General features: G+C 24.0%; 1 protein-coding gene across 1 annotated transcript; it reads left to right on the forward strand.

Moving 5' to 3' along the window:
* The first annotated feature begins 1,674 nt into the window (after window positions 1-1,674).
* Window positions 1,675-19,834, forward strand: LOC145843062 (uncharacterized). The gene is made up of 7 exons (XM_082950531.1): window positions 1,675-1,899; window positions 11,653-11,811; window positions 12,002-12,138; window positions 14,422-14,610; window positions 17,306-17,461; window positions 17,750-17,891; window positions 18,278-19,834. Exons 1-7 carry the CDS (start codon window positions 1,685-1,687, stop codon window positions 18,420-18,422), a joined length of 1,143 nt encoding a protein of 380 aa, XP_082806657.1. The 5' UTR covers window positions 1,675-1,684; the 3' UTR covers window positions 18,423-19,834.
* The last annotated feature ends 2,681 nt before the right edge of the window (window positions 19,835-22,515 follow it).

The raw sequence follows: 22,515 nt of genomic DNA on the forward strand, positions 1-22,515 counted from the left end.
GATGTCTAGCACAACAGACTGCACTATTTTTAATTGTTGGTTTTAAGTTTTTCAGGGTTGCCACACACTCAGTGCACTCAAGATAAATGTAAAACTTTTTAAAGTGGAAAACATAAAGTGTTAACTGAAATGTACTTGTTGCGTAGCAACTGTATTAAAAATGAGAGAATCATTCTTTTTGGAAATTCTCTCATTTTTTCTAGCTTAATATTCTACATTATTACATTAAAAAAGAAAACTCAAAGCAAAAATTAAACTTCATCTTTTGTCAAAACCTAAAAAAGTATCTAAACATCAATTAAATCTAAAATAAAACTATACTCACTGCATTAAACAAAAAAATATTTTTAGGTTAAATAAAATTTTAACTGTCAAGAAATTATTTAAATCTTATCAAAACAAAACAGTACTTCCATCCTTGCAGTTTTCAGAAGAGTCAGTTTACAAGTGTTGAGTCATATACTTTATTCCACTGCTCTACACTTTTCTTCTGGTTCATGTTGATAGTTTTTCTATAAGCAAATTCCTCCAAAAAAATTTCTCCATAGAAATCAACTTCTTATTTTCCATTGTGGCGTCATACTAGTTAAAAAATCTGGTTTATTTTAATTTTGGTTAGTAAAGACATCATGTAGAGAACGTTTACAAATTTCATGAATTATAAGCAATTAACATTGCTGGAATTTGGGTCCAATTTTTTTTACACTATCCACTGTGATAAGATTTATATCTCAGTACAACTCAGGATTTTTTATTTTATTTAAACTTAGGATGACTCAGTATAGTTTTGATTTTTTATATAAGTTTCAGGATAGATTTTTTTTCTCGATCTAGAATGAGATTTAGTTGATCCAGTTTTAATATTTTCTTTTTTTATATAACTGATTTTGTTCAAGAACATAACTTTTGATGATTTAGAAATGCTTGTTTAATAATTTTTAGCCTTGCAGCTAGTTCTTAACAATTCTTAGAAATAATATTGAAGTTATTGTTTAAAATCTGAAATTAATATTTATCATGATTTGAGTTTATATTAGACCGTTTAATTTAAATTGAGTTTAACATTGAAGTTAGTAAATATACAATCAAGTACATTTTGTGGTAAGATTAAATTTAGTCAACTAAAATGTCAAAAAAAGTTCAAATTTTTTTCTGTTATACATAAAGTTAAACTAAACATTACATTAATTTAGCATTTTTAAATGGGCCATCTGAAGAAATAACTTTAAATAAAATATAATAAAAAATGTGCAATAAGGTTCAGCTTATACAAACTATGATGGCGATAAAATGTTTTAAAGAGATTATATATAATAACTATAAATAGCCATACTTCAGTAAGTTTACAAATTTATGCTAGCCAAATCTAAAAAAATATTTTGAAATTGAAAAAAAATGTACTAAAAATTATAATTAACAAAGATTATTACATTAAATCATACAGAATAGAACATACATTAAGAGAAACAATTAACAACAGCTCAGAATTACAGAACGTTGAATTGTCATTCACCATAATATATATATTTAAGAACAAAATAAGTCTTTTTTAATAAATTTGATATAGTAAGGTAAAATCCATTTAAGACTAGCAATTCTGCAATAGATAAAAAAAATTGTCATATAAAATTACAAAATATAAAATAATATAATATAAATTGTTTTCAGCTAACAATATGTAATTATGTCTTGGACAAACTATATAAAACTTGTCTTTTTGAGTATAGTAATAAACATCTGTGAATCAAAAAGAAAGTGTTTTTTCATTGAAAAACCTTCATTACAACTTGCAGATGATCATCTAAACCGAATACAGGATAAAGTTTATAGTTATGAAAATTGCAAAAATTTATGTTGTGATACAAAATCTTGTTTAGGTGTTAACTTTATTCACCAAAAGTTAGTTGAAAATTTCTATAAGTTTTGTAATATATTAAATAATGTACACCATATTAATATTGAGTAATAATTTGTACTTAAGCTATAAAAAGTTACATTATACTTTAATTTTACAAATAGATAATTTAGAAGTGGTTTCTTCAATTTAGTAATTCTTTAAGTACTATTGATAAAAAGAAGTTGTTTTACATAAGATTTGTTTAAAAATATATAATAGCTTTATTAGTTCAAAAATATTAGAAAATTCTCTCAAAACACTCATCCTAGAAATTTCAAAAAAGGATAGTTCTCTAGGTGTACAGCTAAATATGATCTTTTCATAGAATTTCTGACTGCCAAACAAAGTTTTGTAGTCTACAAATTGAAATTCTCCTACAAAAGTAGCCAGATTAAGTAAATTTCCAGACATTTAAAACATGAATCAAAAAACATGTGTAAAAGTACATTATGTATTACATTTGTAATAGAAAGGACTAGAAGACCATGGCAGTCAGAAATACTATAAAAAGATTGTTTTAGTTAAACATCTAGTGAACATAGTTGTCAAAATAATTTTGAAATTTATAGGTTTAGTGTTTTAGACATTTTTCAAATGTTTTTAAATTATACAGACTCTAAGCTATTTTAATACATTTAAATTAACCTAAATTGTGTAGAAAAAAAACTTGATTACAATATAGCCTTATTTAGTTAAAACCATTTTGTGTTAATTAATTTTATTTTTTGCCTACTTTTTACCCTTGATTTTTGTATTTTTTGATAAATAACATAATACACTTAATCACAAGAGCAGGGTTGCCAATAACCCTGGAATCCTGGAAAAACCTGGAGTTTGACAATTTAGGCTAAAAAAACCTGGAAAAATCTTGAACTTGGGAAATTTTGTAAAAAACCTGGAATTTTGAACAAAAATTAACTATAAAACCTATAATTTTAAACAGCTTTCTATATGTTAAGTAGTAAACTTTTGATTTGACACAAAAAAATCTATTGTATAGATCAGGGGTGGCATCCATATATTACTCGCAGGCCACACTATTAAGAAAAACCTTTTAGAGGGCCACATTTATTTGAAAAAAAATACTAGTAATCAGTAGAAAAATATTACTTAAGATCAAAAATATGACAAATTAAGCAATATTAGAGCAATAAAGAGTATTTATTGAATTAAGAGCCTAATTGTAAGTTTGTATTACATCAAATATAACGTTTTTTTTTTTAAATGTATATTTTTGGCTGAAAAGGAGCTTGCGGGCCACAGTTTGCCGACCCTTGGTATAGATAAAAAAAGTTGTCTCTATCACGTTACTCAAGTTAGACACACATTCAAATACAAGTTCTATATTTGACTTACCCCTCCACTACTCACTTTAATCTTTAAATATCCTTTTAATATTTCGTACATACAATTTAGAACATCTCCTTTTTAAGAAATAGAACATATCAAGAAAAAAAGACGATTATTGACGTCATAATCAACTGTATAAACCAAATACTTGTAAAAACACCAAATTATTGGAAAGACCTTCCCATTACTCCGTTTACTTCTTAAATATCCTTTTAATATTTTGTACATACAATATAGAATATCTCATCTTTAAGAAATAGAACATATCGAGAAAAAAAGACAATTATTGACGTCATAATCGACTGTATAAACCAATTACTTGTAAAAACACCGAGTTATCGGAAAGACCCTCCCATTACTCCGTTTACTCCTTAAATATCCTCTTAATATTTTGTACCAAATACTCATAATTTTATTTTGTTATAATTATTGTACATTTTTTGCAGTTTTTACTTGTTTTTTACTAATAGCATTTTCAGTGTATAATTATATAAAATGGAATATTATAAATGAAAAATGTAGTAATACAAATTTATTGTTCATAAGTACTAGACTTTTAATAATTTTTTTAAATAAATTTTTAATAATGTAACATACTTGAACTAATTAAAGAGTGTCATTTATTTTAATGCCACCTTCGCATATAAAAAACCGTCAGTCATATTGTAAGCAAAATTTATTATAAACAAAAACAAACTAAACAAAAAATATCATCTCGTAATTATTAACTATTAAACAAGTTGTATGTGGTTAAAAAAATCTTCTTTAAAACACTCTTCGTCAGAACTTTGGACATATCCACAAAGTGCGCAATACCACTTCTTCTTATCAAAAGACTCAAATATTTCGTTTGAGTTATTGTATGGAAGACAACAGAAATGAAATAATTTTTTGCAGTTTGAGCATCATAACTGAAAATATAGATACGTTTTAAACACAAAAAACTAAAAACTGTTATTTTTTTACAATAAGATAGTACTGATGGACAATTAAACAAAAATAAATATACACTTACTAATCCATTTTACCTTTTCATTCTTGATTTGTTTGTGCATAGCAGGGTCGACTCTATGGCATTGATAGCAGATGTCTTGATTTATAACTGAAAGTAGGTATAACTAGATAAATTGATCATAAAAATAGCAACTTTTTATTTTTGCTTAGTAGTGATTCATATTTTATTTAACTTAGTATTACCTCCGTTCTTTATAATGCTTGTCGCAATTTCCAAATGTTTACAAATAAGGTGTTTGCTGTTAGTCTCTACATGTATTTCTTTTAGTTGGTGAGGGAAGCGAGTAATAAACTGTTTGGCAGCCTAAAACGTAACAACAGCACTTAAATAATAGAAAACTGTCAAAACACTGTAGGAAGAATAACTGCTATTTAAAAAAAAAGCTACTTGTTTATATTTCAATGACATGTATCCCACAGCTAACACCATCCTTTTGTCTACCATGACTAAAACCAATAGCTTGAAAATTATCTGGTTTTTCTAACAAACTGTCGTTGTTTTCTAATTGATGTCTATTAAAACGAATGTATATATAAGAAAATGATAAAAATTTAAAGCTATAAGTCTGTTATAATTAGAAGTTATAAATTAATTATTAACTACCACTAAAGATATTAATGAACTTAAGAAAAACTTAAGCTTTAACTTTAACCTTTTATTTGTTGTCTATTTACAATAAATCCCAATAATAAAAAATTCAAAACTTAAAAAACTTAGATACATTTTGTAGATCATGCATTTTCTTTATATCTTTCTATAGATTTTTACTGATAAGAGAACAAACTTACTTCAGGTTTTTTATTAATTCATTTCCTCTATTTATCTCTTGTTGTCTTACTTGTAAAGATTCAAAAACGTAGACTTTTTTATTTTCTGACACAAACTTTACAAAAATTTTATTTTAGTTACTTCTTTTAATGGATTTAAATAAAACTTTACTAATTTTTTTTTTCCTAGTGCATGGTTAAAATAAGTTTAAAATAATTATGATCTGTATTTAGTTAATATATTAAAACAAATACTACCATTGCTGTTAAAATACTAATTTTAAGATTAAAATACCTAAGTACAATCAAATCTAAATAGAACTTTGTTATCTTTTTTTAAACATAGGAAGATTGAAATCTTTAACTAAAACCAACTTATTTGTTACAACATAAATCTAAACTCGTTTATAAATACAATGGCAACAAAATAACTATTTCATTCGAAAAAAAAGGTCAACTTTTTCTATATCTATATTAACTTTTTTTCCCATAATAACTTAAGTTTTCTTCTGTATTTAAGTTTTTCTTTTTTTGACCAATGTTTCTTGTACAATTTTCTTAAAGTTAGATCAAACGCTTTATTTTCATTGATCTGTAAGTTTTCTAAAAACTTTTCTTTTATTGCAGCATCTATAAATATAGACCTGTCAGACCCAACAAACCGAGAAATAGATAAACTCTTTGTAATTTCTATTATTAAAACGTTTTAATGTAGCTTTAAAATAGTTAGTTGATTACCTGAAAAGGTTATATATCTAAAAAGACTACATAAGTTTCGGAAAAAATGTTATATAAATTTAATTTCTTAAAAAATAAATTCTCTTTTGTTTATGCATGAAACAGTTTAAAAAACTGTATAAAAATATTTAAAATTATTTTACATAAAAGAGCAATAACTTATTTATGAACATAATAGTGAACGTAAAACAGATTCCTAAAGTATTTAATATTGATATTCTTATTTTTAATTAATCATAATTAGAGTGTAGTAACTAGTGACCAATTCAAAATCTTAATACTTAATAAGTTATAACATACATGTCATAAATCAAAATATATAAATCAAAGTATATAATAAAATTAAAACTTGAAACTATGTAGCTAAAAGTATCCAGCAATTTACTTAAATGTTACCTATTTTTAATTTTATAAGCTGCATTTTTTCCTCTTTGTATTAATAAGAGACTTGGTCATTTTTTATAAAAAATCTCAAATAAAACCAGCTTTATAAGGTGTGTATTGTGGTACACTTATTTTATCACTAATACTCATTATAACTAAATATTACCTTACTAACTAAAATTGCCTTTAATTACTAACTTATAAATATTTTTTTCTAATTGACACTAATTTAAAAAAATTAGACAAGACGTTTTCAGCCATTTACCTATCACATAAAGAACAAATAAATTACTACAAAACACTATTACAAAATCTATATTTTAATATTTGAATAACTTTTAAAACTTCTATAAATCACTTAGCAGAAAAAAAAACTAAATTATAAACCAAGCTTAGTGCAGCAAACTATAACACAATTAAAAAACTAATAACTATTAAATCTATTTTAAAAAGACTTAAAACAAGTTAATAAAAATTAAAGAAAAACTTTTAGTGAACACTAAACTATATAACGCTTAATAAACTGTTCAACGTTTAAATTAAATTCAAATAATTTAAAGCAATTAAAGTGCATTTACAAATGTTAAATCTCTATTTAAACAATACCTACAATGAAAAAATACAAACAAGTTCAAAATAAGTTCAGTAGATTCTGCTAACAGCTACACAACAACACACTGACTGCTACATAAATCTAAATTTTTAAATTTTAACTGCATTGATGAACTGTTGCATCAGTTATCTTAAGCCTAGTTACTCATAATTACAGCAAGCTCTAAATATTCTCTTAAGTTTAGACAGTTCAAAAATGATTAATTTAAATAACTACTGCAGTTCGTTACAGCTTTAATTAAACTTTTTTTTTCTCTAGCTAACAGGCTTTCCGAAAAGTACACGAAAATAAGATAAATTAAAAAATCAGTTAAATAAATAATTATATTTAATTAAATAACCATGTAAATTCTTCTAATCTTGGACATATATTACTCACTATAAATTGATACACTATCTATAAATTCTAATTGCACGCTGATAAATGTTTTCTACATTTCCGTAGTAAATAAGCCAGATTGTTATATTCTCCAAAATTAGTTCACTAGCGAAAATAAAAAACTGTAGTGATAAACTAAAAGTATGATAAAAAAGTCAGAGCGGTTATGCAAAAAGCTGAGATTAATTGACTACTTAAATTTAGTTACGGGATAAAAAAAAGTTTATATCAGTTTCTATATTGTGTACAAAACTCTGTTTTTGGAAGGCGTTTACGGACTTACAAATTTAGAATTATCAGCGTTGCTGAAAAGAACTAAGAAAAACTTAGAACTAGTCTTTTCCGGCAAAAAACTACCGGGAATTTGGGAAATTAAAAAAAAAAGAATTTTGAGCATAAATTACGGAAAAAATAAATTTAATTTCAAACAACTTTTACGTATAAAATGCCGATTAGAAACCAAATTCTATTGTACAAATAAAGTCTTTTTTTTCCAAATTTTGTTTAGTTATAAACTTGGTTAAAGAAGCTATCAGATATCTTTTTAATATTGTTAAATGTTTTACTTCCGTTTTTTACCTTAAACTCTAATTTTAAACAAAATTAGACCCTAAAACGTGTAAATTGAGAAAAACCTGGAAGAAAATGTTAAAACATGGAAAAAATATGCTAAAACCTTTTAAAAACCCTGCAATAAGTTAAAGTGGGGTAAATAAATATGATTAATTAGTGTTTTTACGAGTATTTGGTTTATACAGTTGATTATGACGTGAATATGTTCTAAATCTTAATGAGGAGGTGTTTAAATTGTATGTACGAAATATTAAAAAGATATTTAAGGAGTAAACGGAGTAATGGGAGGGTTTTTCCGAAATTCGGTGTTTTTACAAGTATTTGATTTATACAGTCGATTATGACGTCAATAATTGTCTTTTTTTCTCGATATGTTCTATTTCTTAAAAAGGAGATGTTCTGAATTGTATGTACGAAATATTAATAGGATATTTAAGGAGTAAACGGAGTAATGGGAGGGTCTTTCTGATAATTTGGTGTTTTTACAAGTATTTGATTTATACAGTCGATTATGACGTCAATAATCGTCTTTTTTTCTCGATATGTTCTATTTCTTAAAAAGGAGATGTTCTGAATTGTATGTACGAAATATTAATAGGATATTTAAGGAGTAAACGGAGTAATGGGAAGATTTTTCCAATAATTTGGTGTTTTTACTGGTATTTGGTTTATACAGTCAATATGACGTCAATAAATGTCTTTTTTTCTTGATATGTTCTATTTCTTAAAAAGGAGATGTTCTAAATTGTATGTACGAAATATTAAAAGGATATTTAAAGATTAAAGTGAGTAATGGAGGGGTAAGTCAAATATAGAATTTGTATTTGAATGTGTGTCTAACTTGAGTAACATGTCGCTATCAAAATTTTTTTTATTAAAAAACACATTTAAACAAGCCTTAAAACATATTTTCAATGACATAATACTATTACACAGTTTTTTTTTACCTTAAACTTAATTTTAGACTAGAAATAGTCTCTAAAATGATTAATTTTGGAAACCTGGAAGAAATTTTGGAAACCTGGATAAAATTTGCCAACAACATTTGGAAACCCTGCAAGAGTAATTTGTAGTAATAGTTTAAAGTGAAATGAATTTTGATAATGCTTAATAAATTTATATAAGTAAACTAAATAGATTTATGCAAACTTTATATTTTATTTGCGACGGGTTTTGGTGGCAAGAGATTGCGACCTTTTCAAGCAGAAATAAAGTATGTAACTGCATATAACAATGTTAGTTAATTATACTGTTGTTTAAAAACTTATTCATGCGTGAAGAATATAAACAAAAACAAAAATGTTGCATATTCGAAAATTCAAGCATATCAGAGTATATTTAGGTAAAATTGGTACTAGTTTTTAAAAAAAGGATTGAATTAATATTTATCTAGTCAAATAAAAAAACTGAATCCAGAGCTTTTCTTTAAAAAAAATTATAATAATAAAATATTTATACCTTTTCTTTAAAAAAAATAATAATGATAACATTTTTATACCTTGAAATTCATCTAAATGAAATTAAGAATTGTCTAAAATTGTGGTTTTAAGCCAAGAGTCAACAAAACACTAATAAAACTCAAAGTTGCTGAAGATTTCAAAATCTAATTTGTGTTAAGTTAACATAACAGTCAAAATTTAAACTGATTTAATAACTATCTAAAACAAATTCTAAAAATTTATCTAAGTTGAATTAAAAACTGTCTAAAAAAACTTTTTTTTTTATAAGTAAACTACTAAAAAATGAAATTTTTGTATCAAGTAGTGAAAATCATGTAATAAAAGTTATAACAATTTAGTTTTAAGGACTAGTTTTTCTTGAAAAAAACCTTTTGCACTTTCATAGGTATGCATTGTCCAATAGTTACACCTTTTTTACACAAAAGTTTTGTGTTTAAAACTGAAAGTGTTACTTTTTATTTTATTTAAAAAAAACTAATAATTAAAAGTAAAACTAAATATTACAGTTTTCTCATGTTCATATTAAAAGAAATAAAACTTGAATATTGAATAAAATCACTAATTAAGGGCATAGTGGGGTCCACCTTGATTTTTACAAGTTGATCTTATTTTATAGATTTTATCTGAGCTATCACAAATTTTTAACTGCTTAAAAAAAAACCAAAATTATTTTTTGAGATATGAGCGATCAAAGTCGGTGACCTCAACAGGTTCCTAATGGAAGGCACAAACTAAAATCGCAAATAAAAACCATTTCACTAAACATCTATCTCCTTCATTTTTTAAGCAATGTTCTTCAAATTGTTACAGAAAGTCTTTTATTAAATTTTAAAAAGATTGAATCCAAAAATTTATAAAAAAAAACACCAATTTTTTTGATTTTTTCATCTAAAATTTTTAAAATTGCAACAATCAAAGTCTTTTAAACTACAAAAGGAAATTTTCCTGAAAGTTTGAGGTCTCTAGCTAAAAAAATGAAGAAGATAAATTTTTAGTGATTTGTGGTCCATACGTTTGTATCCGAAACTTTTTATAAAAATTACAATATCTCAAAAGTTAAATAAGATTTTTTTCTTCTATAAAAACTGGCTTGTAGTTTGTACTTCAAGCTTTCATACGAAAATAATAATAAGATCATTCATAAGATCTTATGTTATTTAGTGAAAAAAAATGTTGGACCCTCTGTATGCCCATAAACTCAATAAAGTTAAGCAAATTGTTTAAAAAATATGAAAATCGATATGATAAAAATCTTATAAAGATATTATTTAGATTTTTTTTAGATTTTGTTTTCTAATAAAAAATTTAAACAATTTTTAGAACAAAAACCCTTTAATTGATCTCAAGCTAAAAGGTGTAACTAAAGTTGTAGATTTAAACTTTTTATGGTTTTAAGAGATTTATGATCACTATTGAAAAATATAAATTATTTATTTATATTTTGTAACCCCACATTTGTTTGTCAATGATGCTTTTTATTCATCTTGGTTGTTTCACAATACCCAAGTAGTTTACCTTTTATTTTCTATAAAGTATGATTAAATATAAGGTTAGTGTTGAATTTTATTTTTCTAAGTTTGTAAAAATTTATCACAAATTTTAAACCCAGTAAAGATTACATACACAGTTTTTACTTCAGTATTGTGATTAAGATTAAATTATTCTCAAGTTGAAGAAATATCTTAATTTAATATTTGTGTAAGAAAGCCTACTTAAGATATATTTTTATGTGTCTACCAGAAGTATTAGAAATTTCACACTTTAAACATTTTAACAAGTATATAAAAAGTTTAAAAAATCAAAAATGCAATAAAAAAATTAAAAAAAAATTTTTTTTTTTTTGTTAATTTGAAAATTTAAATAAACTGCATTAAGCGTTGCTAACAGTTTTAAATCATAACTGCTTATAGATCTTAAGACTAAAACATTAAGTCTGAAAAACTAACTTCCAAAAGCTCAAAAAGTATTTTTTAACTTAACTAACTGTATTGTAAAAATCAATTTATGGTCTTTATTTTATGTTTTATATTTTTCAATAGTTTATTTTGCAAACTAAGTGTCCTTCAAAGAGCTTGTCAATGCTTAAACAAAACTAAAAACATAGTTATTCAAATAGAACATTTCTTCTTTTTGAACGAGAATTTTTTTTATTTTGACAAATATACAATTGAAAAAATAATAAGTGCATTTGTTTATTTTTACATAGTAGAGAGAGACCTTTAGTTGTTTTTCCAACAATCAAACATATAATTTTTATTTATAAGTAAAAAAATATGGATGCTCTAAGAATTAAATATGAATCCAAAAGCTCTCTTTTTATCAATAATTAGATAACATATGAATTCTAATCATTATAAGTATAGTTTTTAATGAGTTTAGACTAGAATATATATATTTTTTTAAAGCAAGTTTCTGGTGTATTAATATTATATGTTAATATATAATATTAATAATTATGCAATAAAACTATTTAACAGAAACACATGTGATTTCATATCGCTTTGGACTGGTGATTCTGAGGAGCAAAAATTCAAAATAGATATTTACACCAAAGAAAATGTACATGGAAGCGTTTCTTTTAATCAAAGGCTAACTTTTGAAAAAGCTAGAACATTGTTTGGTAGCAAATCAGTTGGGTAAATTATTAATAAATTTCTGTTTAAAGCTACATGATTTTTGTTGATTAAACATTATGGAGTTCTAAGAAAAGTAGTTTATATAGAGTTTTTTGTTTACATATTTTGTTATTTTTTATCTTTAGAAATTATCTGAGTTATAAACAAATATGAAATTATGTCACTGAAGTAGCAAATAATGTTTTTACAGTAATTGTAACTCACATATGAAAGCAAGTGGTTACTATTGTGATGGTCACAAAACATGTTTAAACAAATCTAATTTATGTGATGGAATCTATGATTGTTTAGATGGAACTGATGAGGACAATTGTCAAAATCTGGAAGGTTTTTAATTTGACAGAAATATACACAAAGTAAATGAAAATAATGGATAGATTTAAACACACAATTTTGTATTTAATTTCAAAAAAGTAACTTTCCTGTTGGGTACCCACTTTTTACCTAAAAATGTTGTGTTCTAAATGCAAGTTTGTATTTTTAAGTTTCACTTATAAAACTCTCTTAATAAAATAAAATAATTAGTTTCTTTAATTTTATCAATTTTTATAAATTAAACGAAAAAATAAAATTAACATACTCAAACATTAAAAAATATGCAGTACAATCCTAAAAATTTAGAATGAAAATATTGAAATAAGCCCCTAAAATAAATCTTTTACAAGCTTTTATGAAAATTTTCTTTTAGTTTAATCTCAAAACTAAATTGCAATTATTTTTCTGCTAAAAGTTATTATTCTTGTTAATATCCATTGTAAAAAAAAAATTATTAGTTATTTAAACAATAATTCAATAAACTTAAATTTAGGAGGGAGATACAAAACAGATTACAAGATTTATTAAAAACACTTACTTAAAAAGTTCAATAATTAAGATTATTTTTATAGTTTCCATAGCAAAAATGTTTATAATGAGTGTTTAATATTGTGTTCAAAGGGGTTTTAGAGTCTTCATAACATTAGTGACTTAAGCATATCATAATTAGCATGTATGCAAAAAAATACATACCAGAATTTTTTGAATTTTGGGTTTTGTTAAGAGTGCATACTCAAGAAGCAGGTGAATGTGTTTCATTAATAAGTTTTAAAAATAAGTATAGTTAAGGGTTGCCTCTAACTCGGGCTAGTTTTTAAAATATTTTTTGTAAGTTTAGTAAAAACCTTAAGCTTTTTTTTGTAAATATCATACTACTTTTTAATAAATTTGTTTTTAATTTGATACAATCATCTCTTAAATATAAGTTAATATTTTTTATCAAATAAAGATTTGTACTTGCTTAAAATAACTTTGATATCTTTGAGCAGAATCCACATTATAACCTTCTATTTAAATATAAGTTTTCTTATCTCTTCTTATACTTATGTAAATTTTATGTTTTGGATTACTTGAGTTTCTGAGAACTTTAAATACTTTTTTATATAGTATAAAATAATTCAGCCAAATATTTTCTGTCAAATAATAACACAAGTAAAAACCAATAACTACTTTACATACTAATAGTAAATATATGTATAAATAAACTAGTCCTGTTAAAGTTGATATAATATTAGTTTTTGAAATTTGTGCTAACATTTTTGGTTTAAAACTGAATATTAGTAACATATTTAAAATCTTTGCTATGAGTTTTAACTAATGATATAACAAAGTGATTCTTATAGTTTTATAAGTTCGACTTTTGATAAACGAAAAAGTATATATGAAAACCAGAACTCATTTTTATTATATACGTAGATGTGCTAATATTATAATTAGTTTATTGTGTTTTAGTATATACAAGAAATATATATCTTAACACTGAACTATTTGGTCTTGTTAATAAAGTATACTTTTTTCTTAATAAAATTGCTTGATATATTATGTTTGCATAACAAAACAAAATTCAAGCACTTTAGTTTGTGTATTATTGCACTTTATTAAACTCAGTTTTATAAGTTTAATTTAATTAATTTTAGATTAGAAAAAGAAACTATAAAAATTTACTTTGATAAAGTAATTCCAAATGAATTAGAGTAAAATGAAGACTTTTTTATAGCTAAAAGAAAAAGTTAATAATAACAATATTACAGTATACACAAGGTTTTACTATACTATGATAATACTATGATAATTAGCAGTTTTTTTTGATCTATTGTAAATTAAAAAATTTTTAACAGGGTTGCCACTTTACCTGGAAACCTTGAAAAACCTGGAATTCGACAATTTAAGCAAAAATAACCTGGAAAAACCTGGAATTTGAGAAATTTTGAAAAAAATAAGGAAAAACCTGGAAATTTTAATAATTCTAACATTATCAGTAGTAAGATTTTGATTTGACACAAAAAATCTATCATATAAATAAGATTTTTTTGTCATCATCAAAATTTTTTTTATTAAAAACACAATTAAAGTAACTTCACAGTATCTTTTTAATGTTTTTATACTATTTAATACAGTTTCTTATATAGAAATTATTCTAAAACTAAAAATAAACCCAAAAATGTGTACTTTTAAAAACCTGGAAAAAAAATTTAAAAAACGAGTGGCAACCCTGGTTTAATAATAAACTGAAATAAAAGACTAAGTTAAGTATACTTCAAAACAAGGTTCAACAAATTGAATAATAACTTATAGGTTTTTGCGTGGACAAGTCAGGCATAAAGGTGAAAGCAGGAGATACGTACACCCCTATCAGAAGTAAGGATTGCTTGTTTTGCAAGTGTGGACACAACAACACTGTAGATGCCTGTTACTCACCTATATGTGACTCTACTGTTGATTGTAGTACAGATATTGTCAGTAGGAAATGCTGTTGTAGTAAAGGTAAGTTACAAGTTGTTTGTATTTGTTTAGTTAGCAAATAAGTCATACTTAGGAACTTTATATCTTAATAATTTTATGAGGGTTTCAACAAGTAGTAAGTATTTGGTCAACAAACAAATTTTTTAACATGCAAGTTGAGTAAATTAAAAATCACAATCACCTGTCAGTTATAAAACAAAAAAAAAACAAGTTATCTATTACTGCTTTCAAAACGAGTTGATAAAAACTTCTTAGCAATTGTTGAAAAACCTTAACAAAAAAGACGACCCTAAAAATATACCCAAGTTCTCAAAGTAAAATTTTTAAAAATATCATATTTAAAATATATTATTTAAAAAAAGAAACAACTAATCTTGGCACCTCATTAAAGGGTCCTAAAGATAAGAATAGTACAAAATAAATACAAATGTAGAATTCAAAAATGCCTGAATGATTGAAAACTCTTAGTGAAAATTAACTTATATGTCTACTGTATAGACTGAAAAAGGTTGAAAAACATAAATTTCTTAAACACTCGGATATCATTTAAAAACCGTATTGCTGAGAATAAATAAAGTTTTAAGATGAAATTTCTTGTTTTATCACAATTTAATCACAATATTTTTAGAAAATTGAATTTTAAGAAAAATTATTTTAAAAATAATTAAAAAGTTATAACCTGAATTAAAATCAATATATCTTAATAAATTCAAAACTTAAAACTACAAGTCCATAAGCGAAATGAAATAACTACTAAGTGGTCATTTGCATTATAGTAAAAACTTAATTTGGAACCTTCTTTAAACTTCAGTGAATTGATCATAAGAAGCTGTAGTATTATGGCATCAGAATTATAATTTATTTTACCATCTATGTGCATATGAATATAGTGTGTAGATGTCAAGTACGCACAAAGTGACCCTTTGCGCAAAGTTGTCTTCGTGCAAAAGTCACCCTTCGTGCATATTTGACTAGTCCCCGAATAAAGTATGGTGTGTATTGTTTTTTTAAATTATTTTAAGTATATTGGTAAATACATAAACATATCACAATAAAAAACAAATTTAAATTACATGTGCAGGGTTGCCACTCGGTCAGGAAAAGTCAGGAAAATTTAAAAAATGACAAAAGTCAAGAAAAAATGGAGGGTTTTGAAAAAAAGTCAGGAAATTTGATAAATTTAAAAAAAAGTCAGATTTTGTCAGTTTAAATTTACAAAATTTATTGTTTTCCAATGCCTTCAAATGGTAAAAATTAATTAAAAGTCCTTTAAATACAGAAAAAAAATCCAAAATTTTCCTAGAAATTTATAAAAATATTTAATTTTATTTCCAATGCTTTCATCTGGTATAAATTAGTAAAATAACCTTTACAAAACTGCAAAAATTTTCTATTAACATATTGAACAAGTACCCTACTTGAACAAGCAGATTTTGTAAGCTTTTTAGTATTGAAGATCTGTAGCAAGGACACTTCCATAGTGAAATTGTGATATATGCACAAAAGTTTATCTAGCATAATTTTAGAATCAAAGTGGTTTTTGTTTAAGTAAATAATTGAGTTCCTTACAACTAAGCAGCTAGTTTAGTATTTTATGTAACAATTTAATGTGTATACTTTACCTCTTTATAATTTTTTCAAAGTTGTTTAAGTTTATAAAACAAGTTATAAGAGAGGTATTTGCCAAGATTAAGTTTACTTATTATTTGTATTTTTTGTAGAGTAACTTAAGTTTTTAAAGTAAATAAGAGTATAACTTAAATGTTACAAATTTTATACTAAATGATAAGAGTAAATATTTTATAAATGAATATAAAAATAAATGAGTGCCAAAAGAAAAGAAATGAAGCCTATAAGTTGTGGCTTGATTTAGAGTAAAGATTCTCTTTAACAAGTGTAGGGGCAGCAGATGAGAGCGATTTAAATAAAATGAGGCAAATGATTTTAACTGCCAAGAAAATGAAGCGGAATGCAGTTCAGATGAAGGAAACCATATCTTCATTTGATGAAGAGGTTGAAGTGCTAATAAAAAAACTGAGAAGATAAATTTTAGTACATACATTTAAAAAAACAATATTTTATTAAGTTCTTTATTGTTTTGATGTTTTAACTGTAAAAGTTCGTTATTGTTTTAAGATTTTAGTTGTGAAAGTTCGTTATTAATTCAAGGTTTTAATTGTAAAAGTTCCTTATATGTCGTTTGTATATCTAGATAAATTTATGCTAGGAAATGCTAAAAAATTGTGTCTTTTTTCAGACAAGCTGTGTTTATAAGGTAATAATACAAGTATTTTGCTGATAGAGCTGTTTATTACAAACATCAATCATACACAGATGGTTTAAGTGTTGTACTGGAAGTTTGATGATAGAATTCAGCAAAAACTGTTGTTTATTACCTGTATTAAAATTAGATTAAAAGCTATATATAGTTTCAAGTGTTAGATTATGTATTTTAGAATAAGTTTAATTTAAGAGTTTGATTTAGAAAAGTGAGGAAAATTTTTGTAAAAAGTCAGGAAAAGTCAGGAAATTTTTCTCAGCTTGATCAGTGGCAACCATGCATGTGCATACTTCAAATTAAGATTATTACAAAAAGTAAAGTAATAACTTAATTTCTACTCCTTTATATATACACAATGACCTTTTTTTGTAAATTTTTCGCCTTGTTAAAAGTTTGATTACACATAACCTATAATAAATCTATTTTGTACATTAGATTACCGTAGATTGGATGAATCGCAGCAGATGATGGTGACTGGTCTTCTTATATTTTTAGTTGTCGCAATAGTTATATTATTCAGTAGGCACTTGTTAAAGCGACATATTGTGTACAGTCATCATTTTAGAAGAAGCAGAGTTCATAGAATGAATTGTAAGTTTTAAAAACTACTCTGATGTTTAAGTTGGACTTAATTTTAGATACAATTAATAACAAATTCAATTAAAGATACTCTATTTCAAAATAAATTATTTTAAAATTTACTGCACTATAATAGCTTCTATTAAATCTCATAGAAATTTTTCCAAATAATTGACAATTATGATTTAATAAAGCGTGTTAAAGAATAAAATTTTATCAGAACATCAAGCAGTAAGAAATATACAAACAAAAAATCTTATTTTTTTATCTAGTTTAAAATTTTGTATTTTTCATCAACAGTAGAGAACCAGAGGTCTTTGCCTCCTATAATAAGACTACAAACAAATCGTGACCAGGGAAACGTGCTCTCATACAGTGATCCTCCGACATATGATGATTTGTACAAATGTCATTGTGATGAAAACAACCAACTTAATTGCAGGTTTTTAAAGTTAATTTTAATGTTACGGGTTGCCTTTCTCTAAAATTTTACGTAAGGAAAACTTCGATTAATTGAAAGTAACTACTAAATCAGCTGCTATAAAATTGATAAAAAGTTTACTTTTTTTTTTTTTAAACTTACTTGTAAATGTTTGTTAGTTCTTAGACAATGTTTATAAGTTAAGTTTTTAAGTATTTTAAAGTTTTGAAGGAAGAAGTTTTAAATAAGTTAAAGTTCATTACTTAGTGTTTTATATTTGAGAATAAGAATAGCGTAATTTTTTTCAGAATAGTGTACTTAAAAATTTTTAAAGTTTACAAAAAGGTTTTGTATATTAAAATTTAATCTATTTTAAAACAATATGTTTTTTAAACTAAAATTTGTAGATGCTTTCAACGAAGCTTTGTAGTGAGAGGTAGCATAGTGAGTGAAACATCGTTAGTAGAAGCTCCTCCATCTTATTCTAATGAAAATTCTCCCATGGTGTTGCGAGATATCGCATCAACTAGCTCTCTCCCTTTACATGGCTAAATTTATATGTTAAAACTCTTTTTATAGTTTATAGCATTTATCAAAGTGTCAAGTTTTTCAATAAGTTTTTTAAGTAAACCAAATACAAAGTATCAAAGAATAGTGTAAAGTTTGAATAAATAAGTTAATTAAAACATTTACAGTTTACTAGTTACTGTACCATAATAGATATTCAATATTAAACAGCTTACTTAGTACTGTAGTATGCTACTTGAGTTCGTACTGCGGTTTGAGTTCGGAATTTTTGACGAATAAATTGTTTTCAAGTAGAAAGTTTTTTTAAACTTAAAAAAAACTTTTTTTATCACCCAATAACCAAACTTAATCGTATTTTAAACAGATATATTAAAATTATAAAAGTATTTCGTAAATAATGAGCATACAAAATATATTTTTAAACTATATTAGTATCTTTACATTAATTAATAATTAAAACACAATGAAGTTGGTTAAAAGAAACCCCAAAAAAAAATGCTATCTCAATGCTTTATAAACAAAAAAAAAGTTCTATTTTAAAGAGCAGATTTTTTTAAATAAAACGATAGAACTCTGAATTTTTTTTTTGTTTTTAACTAGTTGAGGCAGCTTTTTTCTTTGTTTTTTTTTTTTTTACCAATTTCATTGTATGTTCAAACTATTCAAATCTGTCCAACTTCTTATATAAAAAAGGCAGACCACCTTCAAACCATTTATTTTCATTAATTAAAACACAGTTTATAAAAAATTATTCTAGAGTTAAGTTATTTTAAGAAAGTAGTTAATAGTAGAATCGTTATTAACTTAAAACTAGATGCTTTTATATTATTTCTGAGATTCCAGTCTTCTTTTATAAAGTTTGGGATGTTTTTTTCTTAGATAAAATATTTTTAATTTTTTAAAACACTTAATTTGAATCAAGAAATAATATAATAGTACCTAACTAGCAAAAATAAAATTTTTCAAAAGTCTTTATAAAAAAAGCATTATAAAATAATATAGACTTGCGAAGACACTGTTCTAATATGATTTATATTAGACCAGAATTTTGCTAATTTCGTTTGTTTGGGCTGTATACAAAGTGCCAACTCAAGCTGTAGACTACTGTATTTACAAACTAAATGTGTGTAAATTAATCGTATTTAGTCTTTTATTGTACTAAAACTACACTGATATAATTGAAGCTTATACCTTTTTATAAGTTTGGTTGAAAAAAAAGTAAAACTTTACAGTCTAATTCAATTATTATTAGTTTCGTATGTCTAAAACTTATAATTTTTTTTCATCAACTGAACCAAACTATTATTTTTTACTTAGTAATCACTTTGGAAAATATATACATTTGAAGTAATTTTCTGTTTCATTATGATTATTTAGAGTTAAACTGTAATAAAAAAAATTTCTTACACAATAAAAATTATTAACTATAAGGTCCAAATATATATGTTAAGACAGCATAAAAATACACATATAGTGATTAACATTAAATTATATAGAATTTTATGTTTTTATAAAGTTTTATTTTTTAGTTACTACACTAAGCTTTATAATTTATTTTTAAGTTTTTATGCTCGTAAATTTTCATTTACACTATCAAATTTTTAATTTTTTAACTATATAACTATAATCAATTAAATCTTAAAAACTGGTTTACTTTTCTCTAAGTATTTGTAAGGTTTATTACTTATAAAATAATTTAAAGTCTTGCATACATAAAAATGACACAAGTGTTCAATCTTAACTTTCAAATTAAATAAGCTATTTATAATTTATAAATTTTAAGTACTCAATTTTTTTACTTTAATTTTACTATATAAAATTATTATTTTAATAAGGTATAGTAATGTTTTGTTATTTTTCTGTTTACTAGTTATATTATGATACAATTTTTTATAATATGTAATATTTTTTATTTTTAGTAATTATTTTGTTATTGAATTAATTAAGATTATTATAGATTAAGATTATTGATTTTTTGTGTTTTAAATTATGCAGTTTAAATTTTATCGTTTTTGATTAAGCTTTATATAAGTTTTAAAGGTTTTAGTAGTTTTATTGGCCAGTCGTACGATGATTAGTTGTAGCATTGTTAGTAAATTAAAGACTTGACTCTATAAAAAGTTTATATGTTATAAAGTATATCAAAGTAAACTAGTATTGATTTTTTTTTTGTGTTTGTAAGTAACACTAACCATTTTGTTATTTATTATGATTGATTTTTTACTTTTAAATTTCCAAAAAATAAATTTAAGTGTAATTACTTTGTTGATTCTGTTTTAGTGTTAAAAATAAAGACTTAGTTTAATTTAAAAATATATTATTCATTTTTGTTTATTTTGTTTTTATTTAGTTGTAAATTATTTTTTATTTTTATAAAATAGGTTATTTTAATTTAGACTTTTAAAAATTACAAATAACTTTTATTATACATTAAACTTTGACAAAAAAACTTATATCAGTAACAATTAAATAAAAATTTCTCAAGAATTTTTTGTTGTTAATATATATTTATACACAGGGTTGCCTTGAAACCTGAAAAAACCTGGAATTTGACAATTTAGGCTAAAAAACCTGGACTTTGAGAAATTTTGAAAAAAACCTGGAAATTTAAAAAATTTTTACATGTTAAGTAGTAAAGTTTCGATTTGACTCAAAAAATAGGTAAACAATTTTTGTCATCATCAACATTTATTTATATTAAAAAACACATTTAAAGTAGCCTTAGAGTATCTTTTCAATGTTTTTATACTATTTAACACATTTCTTACCTTAAACTTAATTTTAAAATAAAAATAGACCCAAAAATGTGTACTTTTAAAAAGCTGAAGAAATTTTTGAAAACCTGGAGAAAACTTGCCAAAAAAATTTGGCAACCCTGTATATACTTCGTGTATTTTTTAACAAGGTGAATAAATTTACATAATTATTATTTACAATTTATATATACTTATATTAACTTAATTTTTTAAAAACAATTTTTAGCTGGTTAAGTTTACTTTTTTAGTTATGAGCCAAAAAGAAATAATTAAAATTGGAAACTGACGTTTTAGTTTTTATTACAGATGTGTTCCTTGACCTTATTTTTAAACAAAAAATCCCTAAAATAATTGACATAATATTAATTTTATTAGCTATGTTCAAAATGTATGTAAATTACTACTATTTAGATTTGTTATCTTCATTATGAAATAAAAAAATATTTGTCAGTAAATTTAAAAAATACATTACATAAAGTTTTACTTACTCAAACTTATACACTATGTTTTTTTTTTTTCTGTTATTATAATACATTAATTTATTTGACAGTAAATTTGAAAATAACTGAATTATTTAAAAAATATTTAACAAGTTTATACTCAATAATGATTCTGAAGTTAAATTTGTTCATTTGACTTGTTTTATTATTTAAAAATTTTTTCAAAGCAAACTACTTTCTACATCGTAATGACGTTTGTTAAAACTAACTTGAATGAAATCAAGTAGTTTGTTAAAGTTATAATTTGTTACAAGTATATTTTAAGCACTTAATTTGAAAGCTTAGAAATTGTGCATGTGTTCACATGTAATTTAAAATAAATTGTTTATTATTTTCAAATTGTTTTATTCACTTTCTTTTATTATATTACTTTTTTATATTGAGTTTTGTATCAACTAAAAAAATGTTTGATCAAATATTATTATTTTTAAGTTTTGAGCTTCTTTTATATAATAAATATTTCTAATGTAATTTAGTACTATAACTTGATATGAGTTCAACTTAAACTAGGTTACATTATTTTGATTTTTATGGTTTTTAGTGTGGTTGTAAACTACACTAGAACCCTACATGACGTCCTCCAGGTAAAGAGTCAGTAGTCTTTTAGTTAAATAAGACAGGGTTCGTGCGCGTCAGGCTAAATCAATTTTTTTGAAAAAAGTCGAAAAACGTCAGGCTAAATCAATTTTTTTATTTAAAAGTTTGAGAATCTCAGTTCAAATGCTTGAAAATTTTTGATAAAAAAAAACTGAGAAATCTTTTTAAGATCAAATTGAGATGTGAATTTATTTCTAAATAAAGATTCAGTTATCAAAGACAAAATCAGTCAGTATTTGTAGAAATAAATACTTAAAACCTTTT

The sequence above is a fragment of the Thalia democratica genome, chromosome 1, assembly GCF_965202585.1.
Source record: "Thalia democratica chromosome 1, ktThaDemo2.hap1.1, whole genome shotgun sequence".
NCBI lineage: Eukaryota > Metazoa > Chordata > Thaliacea > Salpida > Salpidae > Thalia > Thalia democratica.

Excerpts from the sequence above, each read along its gene's own strand:
- LOC145843062 (XM_082950531.1), top strand. The coding sequence starts at position 1,685 with ATGTCTTGGACAAACTATATAAAACTTGTCTTTTTGAGTATAGTAATA. Across the intron at positions 11,812-12,001 it reads TTTGGTAGCAAATCAGTTGG|TAATTGTAACTCACATATGA; the intron begins GTAAATTATTAA and ends ATGTTTTTACAG. Across the intron at positions 17,462-17,749 it reads CAGAGTTCATAGAATGAATT|TAGAGAACCAGAGGTCTTTG; the intron begins GTAAGTTTTAAA and ends TTTCATCAACAG.